Raw genomic sequence first — 26,640 nt, forward strand, 5'->3', positions numbered from 1 at the left:
GGCCAGGCCCTGTTGATCCATAGGAAGGGCTCTGCCTTCACTCTCTCTGCCCTCCTTTAAGCCTCGGGGCCCTGCCTAACACCCCCAGCTCTCGTGTGTCCTCTCTTTCTAAAGACCAGATCATCAGGACTCCCACGACTCAGGTTCCCTCAAGGAGCCTCGTGCCTCTGCCTGACCTTTCCACACCGGCCAACCTTTTCCTGGCTGGGCTTCCTTCTCTGGACTGCCTTAAACAGGCCTGGGTTGGCCATGCTCCGTTGCCTGCTCCCTCTCCAAAATGAACACATCCTTCGAGACTCAGCCGAGTCACCCGCAGGATGACTCCCATCCAGACAGAATCAGCCACTCTGTCGTCCACACTCCCACAGCAGTGCTCTGCGAAGAAACACCACCACACCAAGGGTCCCAGTAGCTCTGCCTGGCAGTGAACTCTCCACATTCACTGTCAGGTCCCTGAGGATGGAGACTGCTTCGGGTTCTTTTTCATATCCTTCTACCTCCCCTGGATAAAGTGTCTGGTCGTCTCACCTTTGCCAGTGGCATTACTCAAGCGAGTAATTGAATTTCTCCCGGTTTGGTTTACTCATTTGTAAAATGAAGGAGCTTTTTCTCAAGGGAGCTGAGGGTTAGAGGTTAAGTATGGAAAGTGCTTTGATGCGCTTGGTAAATAGTAGCTCTTACTACTATAGTGGTTATTAGTAAATATCTGCTGAACTAAATTAGAGACAGGTGGATCTGGAGCACAAAACAAGAAAAATTCTTTCTATAGAAATACGTATGGACCAATATGAGAACCGGGAATGCAAGTCTTCCCCAACCCTGCCCCCACTCCCACTCCCAAGGAGAGGTGCCCACCCACACACACTCCCCAACCCAGCACGGAATAGCTTATCATTTGCCAAAACCTTCTACTTCTATCCTTACCAATATCAAGCTGAGAAGACTTGCCAATAATGCCTCTCACAATTTCTTCTAAAAACAGAAAAGACAGGCAAATAGGTGGCTGCTGATCAAGGGTCACCTAGTGAGAGACACAGGGCACCATCCCCGGAGAAGCTAAAAGCCCTCTGGGGACACATCCGCCGTTACATCAACATGCACAAAAATGACAGAAGGCGGCATCCCAGCGCCTGTCCCGTGCGAAGACCCTGTGCCCGGTATTTTCAATCCATGCTGTGATTTAAGTAGCAAATAGCATGTAAACTAGGTTTTCTGCTCCTCTTGTTTCAAATGAGGACCCGAGACTGGGGCATCTAAGGCTAACTGTCCGTGTGCATACCGCCCGGAAGCTGGCCCTGCACACTTCAAAGGCTGTGTCCTTCCCCCTGCAGCCCTGGCCCTGGGCCACCTGGGGGTCCACGACCAGTCGCTGCAGAAACACACACACACACACACTGACCAGCAAAGCAGCCTCCTCAGGCCACCAGGACTCAGGCTCCTCTGCAGGGCCTTCAGGGTGACCTCCTGGGTGCCGAGTCCAGGTGTGACCCTCTTTCGGATGGACGAGCTACTCTTCTTTCTGAGAGAACAGTCAGCTGTCCCGGAGCACAGCCTGCTTCACCTCGGGACTGAGGGCTCTCAATCACATCTCTGTTCCTGCCGCATCAGACGGGGTGGGAGGGAGGGTGGGGGGACACCCATGGCCAAGGATGTGGGCATTTTCACGTATGGGGCCCCGGGGATTCTTATTAACCAAGTGAGGTCCAGCAGGGGGATTTCAGCATCAAACGTGCCTGGGACCAGGGTCCATGGGCACAGAAAAGGAGGGAGAGGCCAGGGAGGGTGAGGCTGGTTTTCACTGACAGAGGTTAATTCAATAATAGTAATAATAATGTACTACGTGCCCAGCCCGGCACTCAGACCTTTATGTGGGAGTCTCATTTAATCCTCATACCTCTCTGGTAAGGAGAGTGCAACCAAGGTGCCCATTCTACAGACGAGGAAACTGAGGCTCACGGCAAAGAAGCAATCAGTCTAAACCCACAAGGCTAATATGTAGCCGTGCTAGGATTTAAGCGGGAATCTGTCCTACTTCACAGCCTCTCCTCTTCCTCACTAGACTGCCTCCCAGTGAATGCACAAGGTACAAACGGCACAGCACTCAGGACCCGAATCAACGTAGGGCTTTGATCAGATAACACACAGAGGCTGGGGCTCAGCAAAGGGACCCAGAGTCTTTGCCCCCAGCTGGTCCTATCTGACCAGTCCCTGCCCTTGGCCACACTCTGAGCTTGTCTACAGCAGAGCCTTAATCACATTTACAGAATCTACAAGGAGCTGTTGTTCCCTCGGGGTTGTTTACAAGTGGCCCTGTGTGGGAGGTCAGTTTGGGAAGTGACGGAGGGTCATGGCTATTTACTCATTTAGCCACCCGCCTCTGACTATCCCTCCGTCAAGTGCAAGAGCCATATCTGGAAGATAAATGGTGCCAGACCCACCTGTCCAAAATGTCTCCCTACTGCTCTGCCCCAGCGGCACCCTCCTTCCCTCTGGCCTGGTCTAGAAGTTCCTCCCTGACAACAAAGACACTGCCAACCCCGGCCGACCCTACTCAAACGGCCAACTGTAACTCAGAGTAGGTAACCCACAAACACCTGCCACCCACCAAAACATTGGGAGTGACTTCTCCCAATCATCTGAGAGATGGGAGATTCAGCATGACTTGCTCTCTTCCACAGACACGAACCTCACTACTCCTAAGCAGCCCCTTGAATTTGGGGATGTTTTTTCAGAAAATTAACCTTCATGGTGGAACCAAAATCTCGCTCCTTTAATTTTCACTCATTGGTCCTAATTCTCTTCCCACAAAGGTAATCTCCTACTTCTTACACATGACGACCTGTGTCAGGTTTAAAAGCACTTCTATGTCCAAAAGGTTGAACTCAAACTTCCATGGAGGGAACAGCCATGGTGGCTGATATCAGCACGTCAATTTTACCTCCCACCAATAGGTGGCGATAGCAGTTGGCTACACTGCACCCCTTCGAACTTAACCAACAAATAGTTGGTAAATGCAAATGTCCCATGAACCCAACCTGTTTCTAAGTAGAGGAGGTTTCTGCCCTTGAAAATAGCAATCGTATGTTTTCTGATGATTTTCTTCTCCAGGATAAACATTCTCAGCTCCTTCAAACAAGCTTTAGGGGGACAGTGATCCTCATGGGTTCCTCATTTCTCCATGTGACAAAGTCTCCCTTAAATACAGCCCCCCAAAATAGAGACATGACTCCAGAGGGGGCCTGAAATGTCCAGAACGATGCTTTGCTCGATACTTAGCAGACTTAAGCCTGAATTCTACTATTTACTAGCTGTGTGACCTTGGTCAACTTTCTTTTTGGTGTTCTGATCTGTAAAGCAGGAATTACAAACTCCATAGAGTTGTTGTGAGAATTAAATGAGATAAAACATGTAATATGTTTCACACAGTGGCTGTGCACAAAATCTATTGCTATTACACTGGATGAATGCAAACAAACGGCTCATTAGCTTTACAGACCGCACAGCGCATTGCTCATACAAACCTGTTGATACACCCCAAACCTTTTTCAGACTTATTCTCATGCTTGCTTATGGTCAAGTGAAAGGGCTTTCTCAGTTGCAAAGTGCCACGGAGATATAAGGCAACGGCAGCCGCATTATGAATGGCGACAATGTGAGGATGAGCTGCTGTCCTTTAACCAGGTCTCCATTATGCTGTTGTGCAAAAGTCTTTTGGAACTTAAGTGTAAGACTTTGCATGGATCCCTGTTAGCCTTGACCTTGTTGATTTGGGTCCTCAGGAGAGAACTTCTGGCTCCTCCTGGGCGGCCCCTGAGAACTCTTGATGGCACTGTGGGAGAGCACGTTGTCAGGAGCTCATGACCAGCAGGGCTTGGGGTCAGGTAGACCTGGGTTTCAATCTTGGCCTCACCACTGACCAGCTCTCTAAGTCGAGCCACTTCTCTAGACCTCAGTAGGCCTCAGTGTTTCCATTTGTAAAACAGGGCTAACACCCCTACTTTGAGGGGTTGTGAGAATAAATGAGCTCCAACTGCCCAGCATGGTGCCTGGTGGATGCTGGGTAAATTGGTAAATATCAGTTCCCAGACCCTCTTCTCCTCTCCCTTCTGTCCCCAGTCTGTGTTCTCCTTGTTCTTGGAGCTTGAGCTCCCAGCTCTCCAGCTGCTCAACAGTCTGCCGCATGAGGTCGAACTCGGGGATGAACAGGGAGGTCAGGGAGCCAGCCATGAAGCATGGCGTCCCAAGGAGGGGATTGGAGGAGGGGTTCACCAGAACTCCCGCAGGGTTCGAGCTTCTCCTCCATCTCCACTGAGGGCAGAGGCAGAGGAAATAGTGAAACCTCCCCCAGGAACACAAAGATCCTAAAGGGACTGTAGGGCACGGGGGCCGCTGGGTAAGCAGGGGAAGAACAAGTCATAGGTTCATAACTCGGGCTGAGAATCAGGAGACCAGGGTTCCCACATGCCACTCACTTGCCATGTGACTTTGGAAAGTCCTCTCCCCTCTCTGGACCTCAGTTTTCCCATCTGTGAAATGGCCCTGTTGGGAGAGGTTCTCCAAGGCCCTTTCCAGGCTAGTTCTATTGCACGGAACAGCCATTCATAAGTTAACTCAAGAACCAGTGACTTGCAAAAGCTCATCCTTCCTTATAGATGTTGACTCAGGGGTTGTTAGGAGAGGGAAGCCAGCGTGTGCAGTTCATGCTGGAAGGCAGGAAGCCTTCCTGGAAGGCAGTTGGGACTGGAACAAACCGAGAGCTCTACAGAAGACTTCTGACTTGGCAGCATATGGGACCCTTAGGAACGAACCTTCAAACCCTCTGTTGGATACATAGTAATCCAAATCTGCCTGAATCCCAAATGGCCAGCTCTCACACTCTCCATTCCTGCTGGCTTCCACATCATCTCCCACAACCCCGTCTGCCCTGTCTGCTTGGCTCTGTCCTATTGTGTGTCATAGCTTCCAAAGGTGGGGGTCCGAATTGGCATAATGCTCCCCTGAACTTGGGCCACACACAATTACATACTGAATACATGGTCCTTGTGGTTGGTTCCCAGAAATTAGGAAGCACATTTCCTGTTTCATTTATCCATCCATTCTTTCATCCTCCTGTCCACTCATGCACCCACCCACCCACCCACCCAGAGCACACATATTCCTCCTTCAACCTGTTCTTCTGTCCATTGCCCTGTCATTCATCCAACCAGCACCCACCATGTACATAGCACTGAGAATATTAAAGAAAGGCTGGGGGATCACATCCCAAGAACTCAGACAAAGAGAAGGAAAAATGGAAGTGTTTCCTTTAAGAATCTTTCCTTCAGTCGATATTTATTGGGGATCATGACCCCTCAAGCCTAGCCCAGCACCGATCACAGAGAGATGCTTGATCAATATCATACTGAAGTTCTATGGGAAAAGCAGTGCCCTCGGATCCGGAAGTCTGGGTTCCAGGCCCACCACATCATTAAATCTTATTTAATCAACTTCACTCTGTCAAATTCTGGCTTGAACATCATTTTTTATTTTTGTGGCCCATGTTGTAAAGAAAGATGCCTCAAAGAGTTTCCAGCCCAAGACCTGCAAAACTGATAAATTCCACGTACTAAGAGTTATAAACAGAAATCCCAGGTGAAAGTGGTCACAAGGCATATTTTGCCTAGTGCCAAAAGGGCGGCACAGGCTGTGCCAGGAGTCGGTGGAGGAGGAGAGTTGTGGGTGTCCTGGTGGAGACTGACCAAGAGCTGAAATGTGACCTGTGGCTTCCATCTGCCCCTCGGTCTTTGGACCCAAGGCAAGGGCCCAGTTCCCAAGGGTCCTCAAACCATACCCGAGCTCCCACATAAATCTCCAGGTGTCCCACTGTCCCCAAGGGGAAAAAAGACACAAGGTTAAAGAGTTTATGCCCCTAAGTGAAAATGTCAGAGGAAAATAATTCCACCCAAGACTCTAGTCAGGACTAACATCTAAGGAGATGCTAGGAAAGTGCCAGGCACTCTGCTTTCATGTTTCCTCATTTAATCAACACAACACAGCGAGAGTTTTTGTCTCCACTTTGCTGACAGGCAGTGGAGGCTCAGAGAGGTTAAGTGACTTGCCCAAAGTCTTACAGCAAGTGAGTGGAGGAGCTGAGTCTCAAGCTCAGATCTTCTACCTCCAAACCGTCTGTGGCTGCCAGGCCTCCGGGGGTGAGCAGTATTCCTGGGGACCCTCTGAGGGTCCACAGATATCATCACTGGGCCAGGACTCTGCTCACTCTTTCTGCCTGTTGATATTTTGAGCCCAGGAGGTACCACAAACCCTCAGAGTATGGCAGGTTCCTCACTCTCGGGACGACTTACATTTGGGCTGGATAATTCCTTGTCTGGGGGCCTGTCCTGCACATTGCATGATGTTTAGCAGCATCCCCAGCCTCTACCCACCAGAAGCCAGTAGCATCCCCAGTTATGACAACCAAAAATGGCTCCAACCATTTCCAAACGTCCTCTGGGAGGCAACATCACCAGTGGCTGGAAACTACTGAAGCGGAGCGATCAGCCCGTCTCTTAACAGTTTCCTATCCTTTCTATCCAAAAAGGTCTAGACAAGAAGGAAAATGTCCAGTCCATACTTACATCTGTGGATACACAACCAACAATGATGATGACATCAATGATAACCACAGACACAACAGCTTCCATTATCAAGTGCTTACTAAGTACCATGCTAAGTACCTCATATATCTATTTTCTCACATATATTATCTCTATTTTCCAGATAAAAGAACCAAGGCTCAGAGAGCTTAGGTAACTCACCCAAGGTCTTGGTGCTAAGATACAGCAGAGCTAGGATGCGTTAGAGTCCCATGTCTGCTGTAACAGATTACCACAAACTTAATGCTTTAAAACAAGACAAATTTATTTTCCTACAGTGCTAGAGGTCACACGTCTGAAGTTAGTCTCCCTGGGCTAAAATCAAGGTGTTGGCAGGGCCGTGTTGCTTTCGGAGGCTCTAGGGGAGACTGTTTCCTTGCCATTTCTAGCTTCTGCAGGCCAGCTGCATTCCTTGGCCTGTGGCCCCTTCCTCCATCTTCAAGCTAACAGTGTAGCATCTTCCATCTCTCTCTGACCTCTGCTTCCATCGTCATGTCTTTCTCTCTCTCTGACTCTCCCACCTCCCTCCTATAAGGACCCTTGTGATTCCAGTGGCCCCACCCAGGTAATCCAGGATAATCTCCCCATCTCAAAATCCTTCACTTAATCACTTCTGCAAAGTCCTTTTTGCCATGTAAGGTCACATAGTCACAGCTTTGGGGGATCAGGATGTGGGTATCTTTTGTGAGGAGCCCATTATTCAGCCTAACATATAGGATTTAGACTCTTATCTGTCTGACCCCGAGGTTTATACTCAATTCATTCCTGCCTCCCCTCTCCTGCCCGAACAGACACATCCCATAGGCTGCGGGGGACGCGGAGGTTGATCAGACACGTCCAAGGAGTGGTAGGCGCGGGCCCACTATGAGAAGTATGGTGAGAGAGGAGCAGAGAAAGAGTCCTGGAAACACTGGGCCAGCTGGGGCTAGGGTGGGGCATGGGGAGTGGGCTCAGGAGGCAACCGGTGGGCCTGATTCCTTCCCCGCTGCACAAGCTGATTTCATGGAAGTCTCAGCACCTACCTCCAACCTAACTACAAATCGATCTGCAGGGCATCCATCCTGAAGGACCACCCCTCCAGCCCCAGCCAGCCAGGATCTGGTCCCATCTGTGGGATCTACTTGCCCAGTTAACTGGTAATCCTTCTCAATTTTTCCTTTCCAAATCTCCTCGCTGCCAAGGGCTTAGAACGTCTTCCGTTTTGTAAGTCCGTCCCTGCTCAGCTCTGGTTTGAGAGGATGCCCTTGCGCTGCCTGGCCCCTGCGTGAGCCCATCAACCCCTTTACAGAACAGAGGAACCACACCGGGTGGGTCAGCCTGGCTCTCCCTCTCCCCTCCTCCAGCAGCTCTCAGGCTCTGCAGTGGTTCAGGAATGGGTGCCCTGGGCTCCTGGGCACAACAAATCTCCTGGCCCGCAGGAAAACTACAGGGAAGAAGGATAAATTCCGGTTTGCCTCACCTTGGGAGAAACACAGTTTGGGCTCCTTTTAAAAAATCCAAGAGGGACTTCTGGTGAAACACAGATGGAACACAAGTATTCATCTCTGCTTCCTCCTGAAATCCCTCACGAAGACAGTAAAGGAATCAAGACGTACAAACCCACAAGGCTAAAGGGAAGGGGAGAGAAGACGACCACACGGGAGAGAGGCCAATCTGGAAGAGCAGATGGCTGAGCGTGACTTAGCAGCCTGGAAAAGGCTGAGGCTCAAACCTGCAGACTGGGGAAACCCATGAAAGCTGATCGCACTGAAGAAACCCCAGGAAGACTCAGGAACGGGTGGCAAGAGATGCCCCTAAAAGTCAAGATGCCACATGGGGCTGAAAAGAGGAAGACAAAAGTGTGTAAAAGGAGCAGCTTAATCCCATTCCCTCCATCCCTTCAGCGAAACAGAATAAAGGAAACACCATTTAAAGAGGTTGGGAGGCCAGAAGGGGGAGCCCTCACACGCTACCACTCCGTGTCGATTACAGACCCCAAACAGGAAGACATCCATTACCACCCCAGCAGGAGGCAGGAAGATGACCTCCTTGCCGCCACTCAGCTGAGAGAAACCCTCGTGAAGCTGAGCTCTCGCTTTCCACCAAAGGATTTTCATTCAAAACGACCCCTCCCTACTTCCTCCTTCTTCTCTATAAAGTAATGTTCCTCTCCTTTGTTTGCTGGACTTGCCTATGGCTTTTGCTATAGCTGGCTTGTCTCAAATTGCAATTCCCTTGCTATTCCCGAATGAACCCATTTTGCTGGTAAAATAACTGGCTGTTTTCTTTGCTTAGGTCAGCACCTCCACCCCCTCCATCTGCCCTCCCAGCCGCAGGACTCCTCCATCCTGCAGGATCCAGTAAATTCACCCTGTACAGAGTGAATCAGGAGGGGGACCCTCCCTGCCCAAGGTGACAGCCACACGTGGCCATCTACTTTTAAATGATAATTAAGTAAAATTAAATACAAGTAAAAGCTCAGTGCCCCAGTCGCACAAGCCACATCTCAAGGCATCATGTGCCCAGTGGCCTATGGCTCCCACATTGGTCAGTGCAGGTCTAGAATGTGTCCACCTTTGCATAAGGTTTTATTGGACAGCGCTGCTCCAGACCTTGGCCATCCAAAGTGTGGTCCTTGGATTGGCAACTCTGGGGACCTTGTTAGGAATGCAGAATCCAAGGCTCCATTCAGACCTGCCGAATGAGAATATGCATTTTAGCCAGATCCCCAAGCGATCCATGGGCACATTTGGCTTTGAGACTCAGGGGAAATGGCAGAAGGCAGTGGTTAACCTCTGGCTGAAAATGGAGTTCAGGGAAAGTCTAAATCCTGCCTGGTGGGGCTCAGCCAGGCCCCTGAACCACCTGGGCTGCCAGAACTCCCAGAGCCGGGCTCCAACCTCCAGGCAGCAAATTAGAGAGGAGGCTCTGGGGAGATTGATTAGCCAAAGAGAACAGAAGTACAGACGCTACTGATGGTAGAGAATCCCCCAATGAAATGATGAGATTCCTGCCCATCGGCCTATGGGAGGCTGCTAGTTGACAAGCCCAGCCCACACCCAGAGCTTCCCATGAACTTTTGTTTTCAATGAGCTTTTTAGCACCTTACTCTTAAATAGGAACAGATGGCCAGAGTCAATGGACCTTTGGGGGTAAAAGGCTCACATGCAATGAACAAACAGCAAACAAAACAAATGAACAAAGGGAGGTATTTAAAGCAAAGAGGCAACACAAATAGCAGAAGAAAACTTCAGCATCCTCAGAGAGACGAGACACTACACCTATAAAACAAGAACAGGATGCTATAAGAAAAGAATATTTTGAGAATAAGAAAGGGTGCTTGGAAATAAAAATTTGATGAAAGAAATAAAAAATTCAATAGAAAAGTTAGAAGATGGTTGAGAAAACGTCTCATAAAAGGGAACAAAAAAGATTGAGAGAGAAAAAGGTGAAAACAGATGACTCCAGGAGGACCAACATCCTAATAACAAGAATTCCAGAAGTGACTAAGCAGAGAAAATCAAAGCCAGGGAGGAAACGATCAAGCACAGGATACCTGAAAATTTCCCAGAAACAAAGGACGTAGAATTTTCAGAATGAGAGGACCCTCTGAGTCCCAGAACAATGAATAAAAAAGACCCACAATAGGACTCATCATATGACTTCTCGGAACACAGGGCATAAAGAGAATATCCTACACACGGCCATATATTTTTTTTTTTAAATGGGGTCAAATACAAATAAAAGGATCAACAATCAGATGAAATCAGAATGGCAGTGGATTTGACAGCAGCAGCACTAGACGCTCTGAGACAACTCTCCAAAATTCTGAGGGCAAATAATTTCCAGCCTAGAAGTGTACAACGAGCCAAACTAAATATTGAGTGTGAGGATAGAAGACATTTTCGGACACACAAGGCTTCAAAAAAATCCACACCACCCCATGCACCTTTTCCTGGGCAGCTTCTGGAGGACCCGCCCCCGCTGGATCCAGGGACCGGGGGTGCCCGGGGCGGCGCCCTGCAGCAGCCAGGAGGGTAACCAGTCCAACTCAGGGGAGGCGGGAGGCGCAGGGGGATTTTGCCAGCCACGAAAAAATGCAAGCGGTAGATTTTCTGCTGTGTTTGTCCAGACTGAAAGGAGATGGATCCTTCTGTTGGAGAGTTTGGGGGATGAATTCATAATAAACTAAGCTCCTCCAAAAGACTTAAGGAACCAGACTCCTCCCTCCTACTCCACCCCCACCATTTCTCCTCCACCAGTCCCCACGCCCTCTGTGCTGGCAACGCCTGTGATCACAGGATTCTGCGGAACCCAGTCTGAAGACTGCTGTGTGTCCACGGCCCTCTCCTGACAAATGGGGAAACTGAGGGCCTGTGAGGCACCCAGGGGCAGCCAGAGAGAGGAAGGTTCATTGGCAGACCACTTGGTACGTTTTCAAGAACCCCCTTCTCATTCAGTCACAACAGCAGCAAGAACCAAACCAACCCTACAAGAACCGGGGCTGGTGGGTGATAAGCGAGACCCCCCCGGGGCCATGCGCTCACCTTAGCTCTGCTTTCAACACCCCCTGCTGATGGAACTGCGCCCAGTTTCTAAAAGGCACAGGCTGAGCTCCCTGGGTTACTTCCAGGGGCCACCTAGTGAAGCAAGAACGTGTAGGTGTAAATGAGTTTTGTGCACATGGACAGGCATGTCCTATCCCAAATGAGCGCCAGCAATCTCCTTGGGACCAAGGGTCCCGACCCCAGTGCTCTAGGGTAGCTCCTTATTATTATATTTTTAGGAACCGAGGCCAGTGCCTCCTAGGAACTCCCGTATCTGGGTTCAGCCCAACGCTGACCCTCAGCGCTCTCACCCCTGATTCTCTGCCTCTCCCTCCGCCTTTTCTAGGGCTTGGCTAACCTCGAAGTGCTTGGAATTAATGAGTCCAGGACGTAAACTCTGTCTGGAGCACCTGCCCTTTAACATGGAACTCTAGGAAAATTAATACACTGCAACCTTCACATGTGACATTCTTTGAGTCTCAATGTCCTGGTCTATAGAGCTCTACCTCACCTATTTAATACGGTCACCACTGAAACCCCAACAGAGAGGCCTGCTGTGGGGGGCAAGAACCCTGGGCTGGGAACTAGGGGTCCTGGGTTCGAGTCTTACCTCTTTTACTTACTTGCTGTGTGACCTTGGGCAAGTCACTTGTTCTGTCTGGACTTCAGTTTGCTCTCCTGCAAAATGCACAGCTGGGCCCCAGGGCCCTCCCTCTCACGCTCCTTTCATCGGTGACTCTCCCGGTCTCCTGGTTTGGTACAGGCTGTGGCCCCTCACTCTCCCCAAGGCTTGCTGGCCTCCCACACTCTCCATTCCAGAAGGAACACCCCTCCCCTTTCCTGCCCCAGCGCAGGCCTGGCAGGCGCTGGCCTGCAGAGAGGACAGGAGGTGGGGAACAATCCGGGCCCTTCAAGCTGCCCGCGGTGAGAGCTGGCCGGCGGCCAGTCACAATAGGCCCCGAGATACAGAGGGGCGTTTGTCTGGGGGACCCACGGTTTCGTGTAAACCTTTGCTCTTGCTCTGGCCTGCCGCCTCTGATTTCTCCCCTCCCTCTCGGGTGGCAGTGCCAGCCTCCAGCTTTGTTAGGAGGTGGGATGCGGCTGTTGCACAGGCATGAGCAGCCCCTCAACAGGCTGGGAAACCAGACAAAAAGGAGGTGGGAAGAAAGGCGGGGAGCCATCCGGGGGCAGCGTGGCTGCGGTGAAGGAGGCCACAGCGAGGGCGGAGGGTGGAGATGGGGGGACCACAGGGCAGTGGGGCAGTAGAGAGGGGGTCAAGAGGGCCTTGTTCCCGACTCCTTCATTGACTCGCCACGGGACTGTGAGCAAGGCACGTCCTTCTTCTCTCCAGGCCTCAGTTTCCACAGCTTTCAAATGGGGGTGATTGTCCCGCCTTTAGGCTGTAACGACTAAACTAAACAAAACGATGACTTACACACAGTGTGGTGTAGCGAAGAAAAAGCCAGCCCCGGTGGTTAACACTGGGTGCTCTTACCACCTGTCTGTCAGTTGGCATACTGTGCCAGCTGTGTGTTGCTGAGATGCTGAAAGCTGTGCCACCGGGATTTCAAATACCAGCAGGGTCGCCCGTGGTAGACAGATTTCAGCGGAGCTTCCAGACTAAGACACACTAGGAAGAAGGACCTGGTCACCCACTTCTGAAAAAATTGGCCATGAAAACCCTACGAATAGCAGTAGCACGTGGTCTGACACAGCACCGGAAGGTGAGAGGATGGCACAAAAAGACAGGGTAGGGTTCCGCTCTGCTGGACACAGGGTCGCTAGGAGTTGAAATCGACTCCCCAGCACTAACAACAAAGTGAAGAAAGGGGTTTGGACTCAGATGGGCCTGGGTTCAAATTCCACTTTTGTTACCTTGAAACTCACTGTTGTGGGCAACTTATTTACCCTCCATGAGCCTCACCTTCCTCCTTTGAGTTAAAAAGACAAGATTGCAGGGCTCAAACAACAACTGATAGAAAGCACCCCACCCAATAAATATGTCTGAATAAATAACGAATCGGTCAGGGCCACTGCATGACTTTTGGGGGGCCCCCCCATAATAAATTTTCATGGGCTCTGAATATTTTATTTTTTCTGATGTGAGAAAACAACGGAACACTTCTTCTGTCCTAAAAGTTGGGTTTTCCTCCTGATTTTAAAAGAAATGAAAACATTTTGGGAGGCCCTTAAAAATACAGTGGGCCTCGTTTCTGCCGTGCCTGGTTGATAAGTCGGCCCTGGTATTGGTTCAGCTGACGTGTCTCAGGTGGCGTTTTTTTTTCCAGCTTCCCACAAAATGAACTAGTGAGCGAGCACAAGATGGCAGCCAGCCTTTTTTTTTTTTTAAAGATTGGCAACTGAGCTAACATCTGTTGCCAATCTTCTTTTTCTTCTTCTCCCAAACCCCGACCCCACCCCCATAGTTGTATATTTTTAGTTGTGGGTCCTTCTAGTTGTGGCATGTAGGATGCCGCCTCACCATGGCCTGACAAGCGGTGCCTTGTCTGCGCCCAGGACTCGAACTGGTGAAACCCTGGGCCTCGGAAGCAGAGCACACGAAATTAACCACTGGGCCACAGGGCCGGTCCCCCAGGCGCCATCTTTAAGGTCCACTGGGTCCCCAGTGTTGTCTCTGAACCCCACCATGGAGCTCAGAGAGCCCTGGAATACAGACACCTCCCACCCCACAGAGCTGGGCCCAGGGGCCCCTTTTTGCCCAACCTCCTGGTTTCAGCGTGGTCTGAGCCATGTCGCCCAGGCTGATGGGAACGCCACAGGCGTGGAGCCTGGGAGAATCCAGGGGTCCCGGGCGTGTGAGCTGGGCCTGGGTCTCAAGGAGCTAGGGCGGGGAGGACGAGCACTCACCACGCCCGGTCATGGCCGCTCCCTTTTGGGAGCCTCTGTGCCAAGCACTGTGCTTGGGGCTTCACGTTCATAATCTCATTTAATCCTCATCACAACCATTCTGCCTGACACCCAAGGAAAGTGAGGCACAGAGAGGCCAAGTAATTCGCCCAAAGTCACAGAGCCACCAGAACAGGGTTGGGACCAGTCTTCTGCTTCCCAAATTGGGGGCCTCCCAGCCCCCACCCTGCCCTCCTCGAAGAGTCCAAGAGTCGGAGGAAACATGGCAGAGACCTTTAGGGGCAGCGGAACGTGCAAGGCGAGCGTGAGTCCGGGGTCCAGGGAAATACAGAAGTGAGCGGGACAGTGGCGCGGGCAAGGGGCGCACAGGGGCCCCTGCGGACCCCGGGGGTGCTGCGCTCGCGGGCAGGCTGCGGCTGAACCGCTAACGGTGCTTCATCCCCTCGCCCAGCGGCCCCAGCCCCTCTGCTCACCGCACACACAGCCCAGGCCGCCCCGCTTGGGGACCACTGCCTGCCTCGCCGGGAAAGAGCAGCTCAGAGTCACAGCGGAAGGAGCGTGGCTGGGGCCTCCGGCTCTCAAGTTCACCCAAAGAGGGGGAGGCCTAGGTGGAGCCGGGGCTTCCATGCCACCCTCCTCACCCTACAGCCAGGAGAGTGGGCACGCCTAGAACAGAGAGGATGGAAAGGTCCCCCCTTCTCTCAAAACCCATGAGCTGCACAGCCAGCCCAGAGAACTTTCTAGCCACAAATCCGACCCTGCTCATCTCTGCCTAGACCTTCCACAGCCTCTCATCAGCAGAGGCAAATGAGGTTGACTCCCTAACACGCCTTTTACCGCCTAGCAGCTCTAGACTATGGTAGCCACTGGCCACAAAATGTGGTCAACAAGTTCCGGCAGGATCTGGATCCTGTAGACTCCTCCAGTATCATCCCTGTTGGAGCGCAGCCCTGTCGGTCCCTCCCATCCCTGCCACAGGGCCTTTGCATGTGCCAGAGCACCCTTTCCACGCCCACTAACTCAATACTTTTTTTTTTTTTTAAAGATTTTTTTTTTTTTTTCCTTTTTCTCCCCAAAGCCCCCCGGTACATAGTTGTATATTCTTCGTTGTGGGTTCTTCTAGTTGTGGTATGTGGGACGCTGCCTCAGCGTGGTCTGATGAGCAGTGCCATGTCCACGCCCAGGATTCGAACCAACGAAACACTGGGCCGCCTGCAGCGGAGCGCACGAACTTAACCACTCGGCCATGGGGCCAGCCCCCTCAATACTTTTTTTTTGGAAGAAGATTAGCCCTGAGCTAACATCTGCCACCAATCCTCCTCTTTTTGCTGAGGAAGACTGGCCCTGAGCAAACATCTGTGCCCATCCTCCTCTACTTTATATGTGGGATGCCCGCCACAGCATGGCTTGACAAGTGGTGTGTAGGTCTGCACCTGGGATTCACACCAGTGAACCCCGGGCCGTGAAGCAGAATGTGTGAACTTAACCACTGCGCCACTGGGCTGGCCTCTGACACTTATGATACTCTAACCCAAAGGTCCCTTCCAGTCCCCGTGCCGTGCACTCTCACAGCACTGTGTCCCTCAGCTCACATCTTCCACTTGGTGACCGCTTGTGTCCACACCAGGCTCTGAGCTCCGTGACTGGGGGGCCGTGTCAGTTTTTATTCACCTTTTGGATCCCCAGCGCTGGAACCGCGCTTGGCACCTCGCCAGCGTCAACACTCGGTTGTTGAATGAAACACGTGACCGGCTGAATGAACGAGCGGGGGTCGGGGGGCGGTATGCGCAGTAGTTGCTGCTGAACTGCAGCATCCAGCGGGACCAAGCACAGGCCTGTGCTCTTGTGCTTTCCCACGTGTGGTGGCCACAGTGATGCAGACGTGACACTGAGACATGGGACAGGCCGAGGGGGCTGTGGAGCTCAGAGAGGGAGACAGTGCTGAGCAGGGGGCCGGGGAAGAGGGCAGGCTGCCTTGAGTGGCACCAAACGGTCATTAGATGCTTGTGCTGTGGGGTCAAAGTGACCGGGGTCTGTATCCTCATAATTTAATGATCTCTCTATTCACATGGTTCCCAGTGCCAGGCCCTACACTAAGCCCCTTATGCTTGATGTTTTCATCCGCCCTAAGTGGGAAGCATGTTACAGTTTAAAATTTTTATGTGAGCTGAGGCCCAGAGAGGGTAAATAACTTTTCCAAAGTCACCAGCTGAGGTAGGTTGTGAACCCAGGGAATCTGACTTAGAGTCTGGTCCACATTTTAAGCGCTCGATGATAAGAATAAACATTTAAAAAGCGCTACGTGCTGAACACTTTTCTAAAAACTTTACAAGTAAGTTATTTGTTTAGTTTTAATTTGTATAACCCATTTCTTCCCATAACAACCCTAAGAGGTGAGTATCATTATCTCTATCTTACAGGTGAAGAAACTGAGGTGCAGAGAGGTTAAGTAACTTGCCTGAGGTCACACAGCCAGCAAAAGTGGTGGAACTGGGTGGAACCCTGGCAGAACACTCCAGAGCTCATGCTTTTAGCCACTCCACAGCTTCTGCTCAACGAAGGAGGATTATTATTATTATTGCTTATTTGACGGGGATTTTGTAGGGTAGAGAAGGGGGGGACGACATTCTAGCTGGGAAGAACAGTGGGAGTGGAGACTGGGAGGTGGGGGCGGGGCTGAGCACATTCGGGAAGGGAAATCTAAGATTCGGCGAGGGGATGGGACGGTGGAGGTCCCAGCACAGTGGAGCCGAGAGTCCAGGGAAGGCCAGAGTGGAGATTAGATGCGAGGGAAGTCCTGGGATTAAACTGTGGAGGATCTCCCTCCACAGGGAGACGCTAGCAGCCCCCGCTCCCTCCGGAATCCCTATATCATGGATTCTGTGTGAGGTGTTTGAAAACGCAGAGCGTCAGAGCCAGACTGACCTGGCACTGCTGGGTGCCGTTTGGAAAACTACTTAACCTCTCTGTGCCTTATTACTTTTCGGTAAAATGGAGGTAAGAAACGAGACTTCCTTCATAGGGTTGCTGTTTGGGTAAAATGAGATAATGAACATAAAGCCCCTGATAAAGCACTTACTAGCCCTTTAATATATTTCATTTCTCTCCCCTCCCCCACCTCTGGGACGATCTCCCCAAACCCCCAGTCTTACTAGAATTAAGGCTAAAATCAACGACTGATCTAGAGCCACCAAGATCCCTGGGGACCCCAGGTCAATAAGGTGACAGAGGAAGAAGAGAGGAAAATGTCAAGCTACCCAGTTTTCAAAATGTGTCCAAAACTGAGAAAAAAGAATAACTGTAATCTATTTCCTTCTCCTCCTTGCTGTGGCGACTTGGGGTTATATAAGCGGACTTCTCCGTGAGGCACCCGTCGGGGGCCTGCAGCAGGCAGGTTGGCAGCGGCATAAATAAATATTTCTGTGCTCTCTGCCCCGGGCTCAGGTTCTGAGCAAACACCACAGGCTGAACGGGAGGACTCGGCGAGGAGGAAGCTGGGCGCGGAGCGAGCTCTGGGTCCGGAGTCAGGTGACCTGCCTTCCAGGCCCAGCCCCGCCTCCAAGGACGTGGACAGTGGGTGACAAGTCTTCACGGAGGAGAGATGCCAGTGTGGGCCGGGGAGCCGAGGATCCCTCCGTCAGTTCTCTTTGTGGATAGAGTTAAGCCTGCTCCCCTACCCTGGCCTGGCATTCAAAGCCCCCCAACCCCACCTCTTTCCTGCCGCCTCTCCCATCCCATCTTGGCACCCACACACTCGGCACCTTAGCTCTTTGGTACTACAGAGCCCCCCCCCCCCCCCCGGCCCCACACTCTTGACGGGGTTTGGCCCCTCTCCTGGAACATCCTCTCCCCCTGTGAACTGGCGGTGTGGACAGAGGGACGGGTTGTAGAGTTAGATGTGGGCTTGAATTCCGGCTTCTCTGAGTCACCTTGGGCTTATGACTTAACCTCTCTGAGCCTGTTTCCTCATCTGTAACCTGGGCTTGGATTTCGGCCTCATTCCTGGTTGCAAACAATGAAATGAGAGAATTGTTAATAAGAGGTGCCAGTTACTGAGCCTTATTGCAAACCAGGCACGTGGAAGGGCTTTACACGCATAAATCACTTAGCTATGCAGGCCACTCCCCTAGCAGAGCGCCCGAGGCACAGCGGGCACTGACACGTGCTGGTGTCCTGCTCCTCTGAGACCTACCCCAGGCCCCCCAGCATCTCAGATAGGACAATCTCTCTGAGAGTCTTTGCACCATCTCATAGGTACCTCTGTTATGGCACTCACCACGTGAAACCATTGTAATTAGTAGATAGGTCTGTCTTCCCTTCTATTCCAGGAGATCCCTGGGAGACAAAACCTGCCTCAGTCAGAGCCATGCTGCCAGCACTCAGCCCAAGGTCCACCATTCAGAAGGCACCTGAGTGAATAAATGAATGAATTTGAGCACGCATACAGGCTGCACGGGGGAGACGGGCTTCAGCAGACGCCCTAGGATGGGCTGGCTTTGAATGTACACAACTCTGCGTTCTGGCTCCCTGAACTCTGGGGATGGCCATCAGGGCCCCTTGCTCAGCTCCACGCGGACCCAGGGACAAGTCACTCCCTCCTCCGGGCTCTTATGTTGCTTGGACTTGGACCTGGACCATAAATTTTAGAGGAGTCAAAGAGGAGATCTGGAAGCTGTGGAATGAATGCAGAAATACTGGAATTTCCAGGATAGTCCAGTGGTTTACGAATCGTAGAATTACTTCCACAACACCTGGCCTGGCCATGCACCCAGCATACGACAACTGTCTAACAAATGCTTAGCAGGTTGGGGGCAGTGCATTTTTCACTCCATGGTGGTGCTGGGATATGCTACACTGAAGGAACAGATGCCACCAGCTTCTACCCTGGGGACTCACTTGTTAGAAAGGGAATTAGAATTATACAGGCTCTGGGGGGCCAGCCACGTGGCCGAGTGGTTAAGTTCGCGCGCTCTGCTTTGGCGGCCCAGGGTTTCGCTGGTTCAGATCCTGGGCACGGACCTAGCACCGCTCATCAGGCCATGTTCAGGCGGCATCCCACATAGCTCAACTAGAAGGACCTGCCACTAGAATATACAACCAGCTACTGGGGGGCTTTGGGGAGAAGAAAAAAAAAAAGATTGGCAACAGATGTTAGCTCAGGGCCAATCTTAAAAAAAAAAAAGAATTATACAGGCTCTGAGACCTTCGCTTTCCACACGGCGTCTCTCCATTGCTCCAATACCATCAATTGCTTCTGACTGGCTACAGAATACAGCCCTAATCCTTTGTCTTGGCAACCAAGGTCTTCCATGAACTTTTCTCAGTCTTATCCACCAGCACCGGTCTCCTCCCTTCCTCCCCCATCCTAGGCAGAATGAGCGACTCTCCCTCTCCTGAACTCATCAGTGCTTCCCAGCCCTGGGAAGCTGGCCTCGCAGGATCTCCCATCCCACGTGCTCTTCCGCCATGAGACCCAGCCCGTCCCCTCATCAAGAGGGTCTAGTTCTCCACTCCCTTGGATCTAGGCGGGCCCTTTGACTGGCTGGATCACTAGAATACGGTGGATGTGACGCTGGCAGTCACACCGGAAGTGACCAGGGCATAGCCCCTAGTTGGCAGCTTCTGCTCCCTGCCTCAGAAAGCTTGCTCCTGGGAACCTCCCTCTCAGAACCCAGCTGCCATGCTGTGAGAAGCACATGGAAAGGCCACAGGGAGACATGATAGTGGACGGCCCCAGTTCTGCCCCCAGTGGACAGCATCAATAGGCAGCCACGTGAGTGAGCCACCTTGAACACCCAGGCCGATAACTGAGTATCTGACCCCCGAAACCATGTGAGTGACCCCAAGTGAGACCCTCCTGGCTGAGCCCCGTCAACCTAGAGAGCCATGAGAGCAAACAATAGTAACTTGTTTTAAGCCACTCTGTTTTGGAGTGGGTGGGGACACAGCAACAGATACTCAGCACAGTGACCTTCACTCCAGCACTCTGTTCCCAGCTACGCCAATCTAACCCTCTTCTATCGTGAGACCCAGCTGTCCCCTCCTCCCCAGTTCCCCTCTTCCACCTCTCACCTCTTTTAATAAGTGTTTGCACCAATCATGATGACTTTACATTGAGATCCCTGGACCTACTCTTCCTTTAAAATATTTATCAGTTTATTCTAAACAGAAATTTTCTATCACTTCTGAAGATGGAAAACCAACACCACTTGCCATCAATAGAAGGTAACAACAAAATAAATTAGATGAAGCACAACAATGTTATTAAATTTTAGCTAGACAGTGTTACCTTCCAAAGTGTCTGAGCCTAAGGCTGGCCCGCTGTTTGTTTAAAAGATGAGCAAGTGTTGTGTCACTGGTAGCCAGACTCTGAGTTCCAGCATCTGGGCAGAGACAGCATTTCAACTTCTGGATCCCTGGATCAAGAGCCACTGTCATGTGCCCTTAAATTCAGCAGTTCCAGGCAGCCTGGATTCTCCCAGTTTCCTGAGACAGGCACCACAGCTCTCCAATCTGGCCCGTTCTGCAGTGTATGGGGAGCCTCCAGCCTTTCCAATATTTTTAAAGAATTCGGTGCATAAAATCCTCTCCCACCTAAAATGCTGAGTTCTCCTTCTATTTCTTGCACTGACCTCTGACCCATCCCCACGACTTCCCATAGCTCTTGCAGCATCTCCTGGATTTGTTTCTTTTATTACTTAAGTATTTCCTCCATAAATATTTTCAGTGTGGTTCTTTGTGTATTCCACCTTCTGTGGCTTTATTTGCCTAAGAATATTTTTATTATGATCTCATGTTTGAATGACAATTTGGTTAGCTTTAAAATTCTGGATTGAAAGGGCTCTTTTCTTTCGATTCTTAATAACATTACTCTGACTTCCTTTATCAAGCGTTGTTATTGAGAAGTATGGTGTCAATCTGATTCTTGTTCCTTTGTAAGGGATGTTATTTCTCTCTGCTGTCTTCCTCTTTGTCTTTTATATTCTCAATTTCATTGCAATATCTGTATGTAGATTTTTCCTTCTTTTTTGTTTTTTTTAAGCTTAGCCCTGAGCTAACATCTGCCACCAATCCTCCTCTTTTTTGCTGGGGAAGACTGGCCCTGAGCTAACATCCGTGCCCATCTTCCTCTACTTTATATGTGGGACACCTGTCACAGCATGGCTTGATAAGTGTTGCGTAGGTCCACACCCGGGATCCAAACCAGCCATCCCTGGGGCGACCGAAGTAGAACATGCTAACTTAACCCCTGCACCACTAGGCTGACCCCAAGATTTTTCCTTATTTCTACTGTTGGCTGCTCTATAAGTCCTTTTGATCTGAGCTGGGGAAATTAATAAAAGAAACCTTAACCAAATTGGAGTCAGTGTGGCCCATAAGGGGAGCTCTCATGCCCTATCCTACAGCATGGGTTACACCAAACAGGAAGACACATATGCTTGCATCTTGGACAGAAAGTAAAGCTATTTTACTACTGAAGGAAGATTTCTCTCCCTACCCAGTGACAGCTCAGCCAATGAGAAACGCCGAGCTCAGCCAATGAGAAACACTGCAGCTCAGCCAATGAGAAACGCCGAGGCTCAGCCAATGAGAAACGCCGAGCTCAGCCAATGAGAAACACTGCAGCTCAGCCAATGAGAAACGCCGAGCTCAGCCAATGAGAAACACTGCAGCTCAGCCAATGAGAAACGCCGAGCTCAGCCAATGAGAAACACTGCAGCTCAGCCAATGAGAAGCTGTTTCTGCTCTGAACTGTTACTTTCCCCCAATGTACTTTCCTTTAGAACAGCCACTCCCTTGCTCCCTTTTTCTGTATGGAAGCAGCTCCCCAACTTTGTTTTCTGGATTTGCCTGTGGTTTGCCATAGCATCCACGTCCTGAATTTCAGTTCTTTTGGCTATTCCCGGATAAACAGGAAGATATTTTGAGGATAAAATAACAGGCGAGTTTGCTTTTTAAGTTGACAGAGTTCACTCATTTTAAAATCTGGAACATTTAATCTCCATTATTTCTTCAATTATTTCCTATTCTCCACTTTAGAGTTTTTTTTCCTTTTAAGGATTCCTACTTCTCCTCTCTGTATCTCTTACGTTTTCTTTTTTATTTGCTATCTCTTTGTCTTTTCTTGCTGCCTTCTGCCTTCTCCAGCTGATCTTCCTCTTTACTAGTTAATTCTCCAACTGTATCCATCCTGATATTTACACCATCTATTGTGTTCTTTTAAAAAATATTATATTCTTCTAGCTAATGTTTTGATTTGGTTCTCTCCTACGACTTCTTGTTCTTGCATTATTTTATGAATTTCTTCCTTTATCTCCTCAAGTTTAATTATCACGCTTTACTTTAAAATCTTGGTCCATCTGCTTCAATAATTCTGCTTCAGGTGGCACATGTAGCTTGATTTATTGTCTTTCTTTTCTAGCAGTTGTTCTTCTCAGGTGTCTAAGTATTTTGGTGGGTGAGTTCAAGCACCCCTGAGGATACCAGCTATCTGTCTAGTAATGTGCCCTGGGGAAGGGCCCAAGGCAGGCGTAAGGGAGGAAGAAGACGAGCCCCAGGGCAGAAACCACAGACGCCACGGCCACCGCCTTCTGGCTGGCACTCTGCCTGCCTGACTGTCAGGCTGCACCTCTGAGTCCCAGGGAGAAGCAGCCTTGGCAGGAGGCAGACTCCTCCAGGGGGATTCCACAGGCCGGGGCGGGGGAGGAGGCAGGAGGGGGCAGGGATGGAAGAGAGAATGCCTGCGGCCTTGCCTGATGGATCAATTCCTCAGCTCTGAGCTGCCCCAGACTACCCCCCGCTGTCACTGCCAATTTCTGCACTAGAGGGGCAGGGAGTGACTGTCTCAAGACTGAGGCAGGGACAGGAAGCAGGTAAGCTTCCCAGAGGGCGGGAAAGTAGAGAGGTTAAGAGTTCAGGTTCTGGGGTCAGTCATTCCACATGGAAAGCTTGTATGTACCCAGTGTTGTGCTGGGCGATGGGGAGACGGTGGGAAATAGTCCTTGCCCTCACGGAGGTTATGCTCTGACAACAAGCTGACAGACTCAGGTCCCAATCCTGGTACCACCACTTGGACAAGTCACTTAGTCTTTCTAAGCCTCAGTTTTTCCATCTGCAAAATGGAGATGATAATAGTATCTATCCACTGCATTACTGAGGCTTTCAGGAGGCAATGCTTGCCAAGAGACTGGCATAATGCCTGGCACACCGAGAACTCTCGAAAATGCTCATTATTATGACCAATGATATCGTTACTGGGGCTCAGGTGGGAACTTGGAGCTGTTCTACAAGATAAATGAATCGCCTTTCATCCTCTGGGCAAACCCGTTACCCTTAAGGTCTATGTCTGAAGAGAATGCCAAAGTGGGGTATCTAGAATTGCACATAAAGAGGATAGAGTGGGCTTGGCTCTTAGAAAAGTTTCAGTCAAAAAGCCACAAGGGGGTGGGGGAGGGGGAATATCTCCATTTTCCAGAGAGAACTGTTAATACCACTACAGGGTTAGGATTTTGGATAAGTAGTCCCTTTACCCCAGGTCTTCGCTTGTTCTTTTTTTTTTTAATTGCTAAAGGGCAGTACCATGAGGAGGTCAGAACTTCCACCGTGATGGGCGTGGGCTAGAATCCCACCCTCTCCCTCCTCAGCTCCAGGCCGACCTCTCCACTGGGCACAGGAGACGAAGCGCCCAGGGCCCACGACACTTTTAGCGGCCTACACAGATGTTTTCATTTCTTTCAAGATCAGAAGAATAAAAGGAATTTTAGGTTGAAGACAATGTTTTAATACACCAATGCAGTCATAAATATAATTCTTAATATTTTTTACAGAGCAAGGGGCCCACAAAGGCAAGGATGCCTAGGGCCCAAGGAAGTGAGAATGGGTCCCTGGTTAGCTCTGTGACAACCAGCAAGTTACATATGTCTCTGAACCTTAGTAGGGAACTAGAGAATAATACTAGTCACTTCCTCTGTGCCGTGGGTGTTAAAGGGACTGAGCCTGGGGAGCATTTAGCACTGTGTGGGCACCAGCAAGCGCTCAGCAAACAGGAGTTAACCGTTTCTTTCCCCTGTGACCTGCAGGCTAACACCTTAGGAAAGCTGGAGGACGGTTATGGGATTGGGTGTGACAGTGGGGGAACAAGTGACACAATCGCTTTTTATTGCACAACAGACTGAAGAGATAAGCCCAGGTGGAGGAACAGGTGGGGGCTTCCAGGCAAGGCCATCCTGTGCTGGGGGTCTGCAGGAAACCAGACGAACAGCAGCAAGAAGAGCTGTCCCTGAATGCCCAGTGCAGGCGCCAGGACAGGGGTCAGCCCTGAGGACGTGGACCGACTGACTGACTGACTGAATGAATGAAGGATGAGTGAACTGTGGAGGAATCTGAAAATCCTGAGGTTGTTTGCCCTAAAGGTTGGCTCACTAGATCCCCAGACACAAGTTTCTCTAAAGAGGCGGGGAAACTAATATTTACAAGTGCTTGTGGTGGATAGTATCCTCTGTAATAAATTAGGAAACAGGCTCAGAGAGGTCATGTGGCTTGAACAAGATCCCACAGCTCAAAAGCAGAGGCCTCCGTCCCTGCTTTTCCTCCCATTCTCACTGCTGGTACTTCTGCCCAAGGGTGCACCCACCCCTGACATGCCAATGCCTCTACCGCCACCCCCTCCACCTCCTCGAGGCCCCCAGCAGTCCAGAGGATCTGGCAGTCCCACCGAGGGCCCCAACAGCTCAGGAGTGTCCGGCCAGGCAGGAGGCCCCTCAGAACAAGCTGGAAGCAGGCTGAAGAACAGGCTTCTCTGTCTTAGAGATTGGCACTCCCTCTTTTCCTTCCTTAGGCCCAACGGCAGCCACCACCCCCGGGGAGTTTCAAACCACGTAAGAGGTTCCAGCCCCACTGCCACACCCCCTCAGCTTTACCTACACCCCAGCTCTGTTCAGGAAGCCACGGCTGGCTCTCGACTTGGCTCGGTCTCCTTCCTCTCTTCCTGCCTCCTCCTGCCTACCTAGAATCTATAGTTCTGATAAGGAATTCCTTTGAGAGAAAACAAAGAGGGATCCATCCTGCCGGATCCCAAAGCAAAGCGTGGGATGCCAGAAGCCCAGATGCCAGCCGCATCAGGAAGCTGCTGGATGGAGATGGGGAAACCGATAGGGGCAGCACGCAGGGGCTGGGCGCTTGTCCAGGAGAAACAAACATGCTCCTGCTTCTAGGCCGCCCTCGGAGGCCCCCGCAGGGGGTGCGCACTGTGCATCCTAACGCCAGCGCTTCTGGCCAGCAACAGTTCAGCCTCAGCTAGACGGGTTCCTATTTTGGATTGTTTTTCTTCAGTATCAATCATATGTCTTGAAAAAAATGAGTGGACATAATGTAATCTGGGGTCTTATATTCATCACACATGAGGTTTTTTTAAAAAACTAAAAGCGGGGGCGGGCCCCGTGGCCGGGTGGTTAAGTTTGCGGGCTTCGTTTCAGTGGTCCAGGGTTTCGCTGGTTCGGATTCTGGGCGCGGATATGACACTACTCATCAGGCCATGCTGAGGTGGTGTCCCACATGCCACAATTAGAAGGACCCACAACTAAAAATACACAACTATGTACTGGGGGGATTTGGGGAGAAAAAGCAAAAAAAAAAAAAAAATATATATATATATATATATATATATAAAAAACTAAAAGGGTTTATCAGGCAACTTAAAATCCACTTTACCTTGCTTTTTGTAACCCTTTATTCCATTTTATTGGAAGATTGGAAAATAAAAGGAAGTCCTGCTGCATTTTCAACTCCCGGAGGATTCCACAGCCCACTGCAGTGACAAAGGCACCAGGAATTGGGAGACTTGTGGTCTCCCCTCACTCTGCACGACTGAGCCTAACTCTCTTCTCGGGACCCCAGTTCCTCACCTTTAGATGGAGGGGGCCCTCTCTTGCCATTAGGGGTCCCCGTGGCTCTGACACTCTCACCCTGTGTCCCAGAAGCAGTGAGCGGGGGATCGGTGTGGACATTGCTTTACTCCCCTCGGGTCTCCTGGGAGGATCTTGGGGACTGGTTTGTCAAGGGCACATTGCAAATTAAACAAATGATTACAAGCAATTACGGAGAGTGCTACAAGGAGAAGCCTCAAACTTGGCTCTTTTGAGGGGTATAGTCCTCCCGTCCCCTGTCAATATGCTCCCCCTGGTCTCTCACCTCCACTTCAGACCTTTGCTTCTCACATAGTCCTGGTCACCCCAGAGAGATGGAAACCCAACACGGCTGCCTGCCAGGACGTCAGAAAAGCTAAGGCCCTAGCTTTACTTAGAGCAGTTCGACCTCCAAGACCCCGCTGGCTCCAGGCCTGAGGCAGGAGTGCCACGGTCCATAGCGGTGATATGGAGCACAGGAACTGGCCCAGGGGATAAGCCGTCGATGTGAAGCCCATACAGCAGATGTCCCCAGAGATCCAGCACCTTCCTCTAGCCCTGCTCCCTGGGCGCCTGGCTCACCACACACACCCAGTGGTTGGCTCACTTGGCACCATGCTGCCCGCTCCAGCTACTTAACCACCAGCCAGCACAGAGACCAGCAGGGACAAGGCGAAGAATGCCCCACCCCCACAAAGGGGTCCTGGGATC

General features: G+C 50.9%; 1 protein-coding gene across 5 annotated transcripts in view; it reads right to left on the reverse strand.

The window, feature by feature from the left end:
* NCMAP (non-compact myelin associated protein) overlaps positions 1-26,640 on the reverse strand; it is a 39,412-nt gene that overhangs the window by 11,136 nt on the left and 1,636 nt on the right. The window contains exon 2 of one of the 5 annotated variants that reach the window (XM_070260723.1): positions 18,303-18,435. The exons of 1 other annotated variant lie outside the window; for it this stretch is intronic. In XM_070260723.1, coding sequence (XP_070116824.1) covers positions 18,303-18,424 — 122 coding nt within the window. In that variant the 5' untranslated portion in view covers positions 18,425-18,435. Of the gene's footprint in view, positions 1-1,399; positions 1,611-11,768; positions 12,038-18,302; positions 18,436-26,640 lie in introns of those variants that run through there. 3 more of the 5 variants (XM_005607345.4, XM_023635492.2, XM_023635493.2) reach the window with 3 other exon arrangements.

The sequence above is a fragment of the Equus caballus genome, chromosome 2 (genome assembly GCF_041296265.1).
Source record: "Equus caballus isolate H_3958 breed thoroughbred chromosome 2, TB-T2T, whole genome shotgun sequence".
NCBI lineage: Eukaryota > Metazoa > Chordata > Mammalia > Perissodactyla > Equidae > Equus > Equus caballus.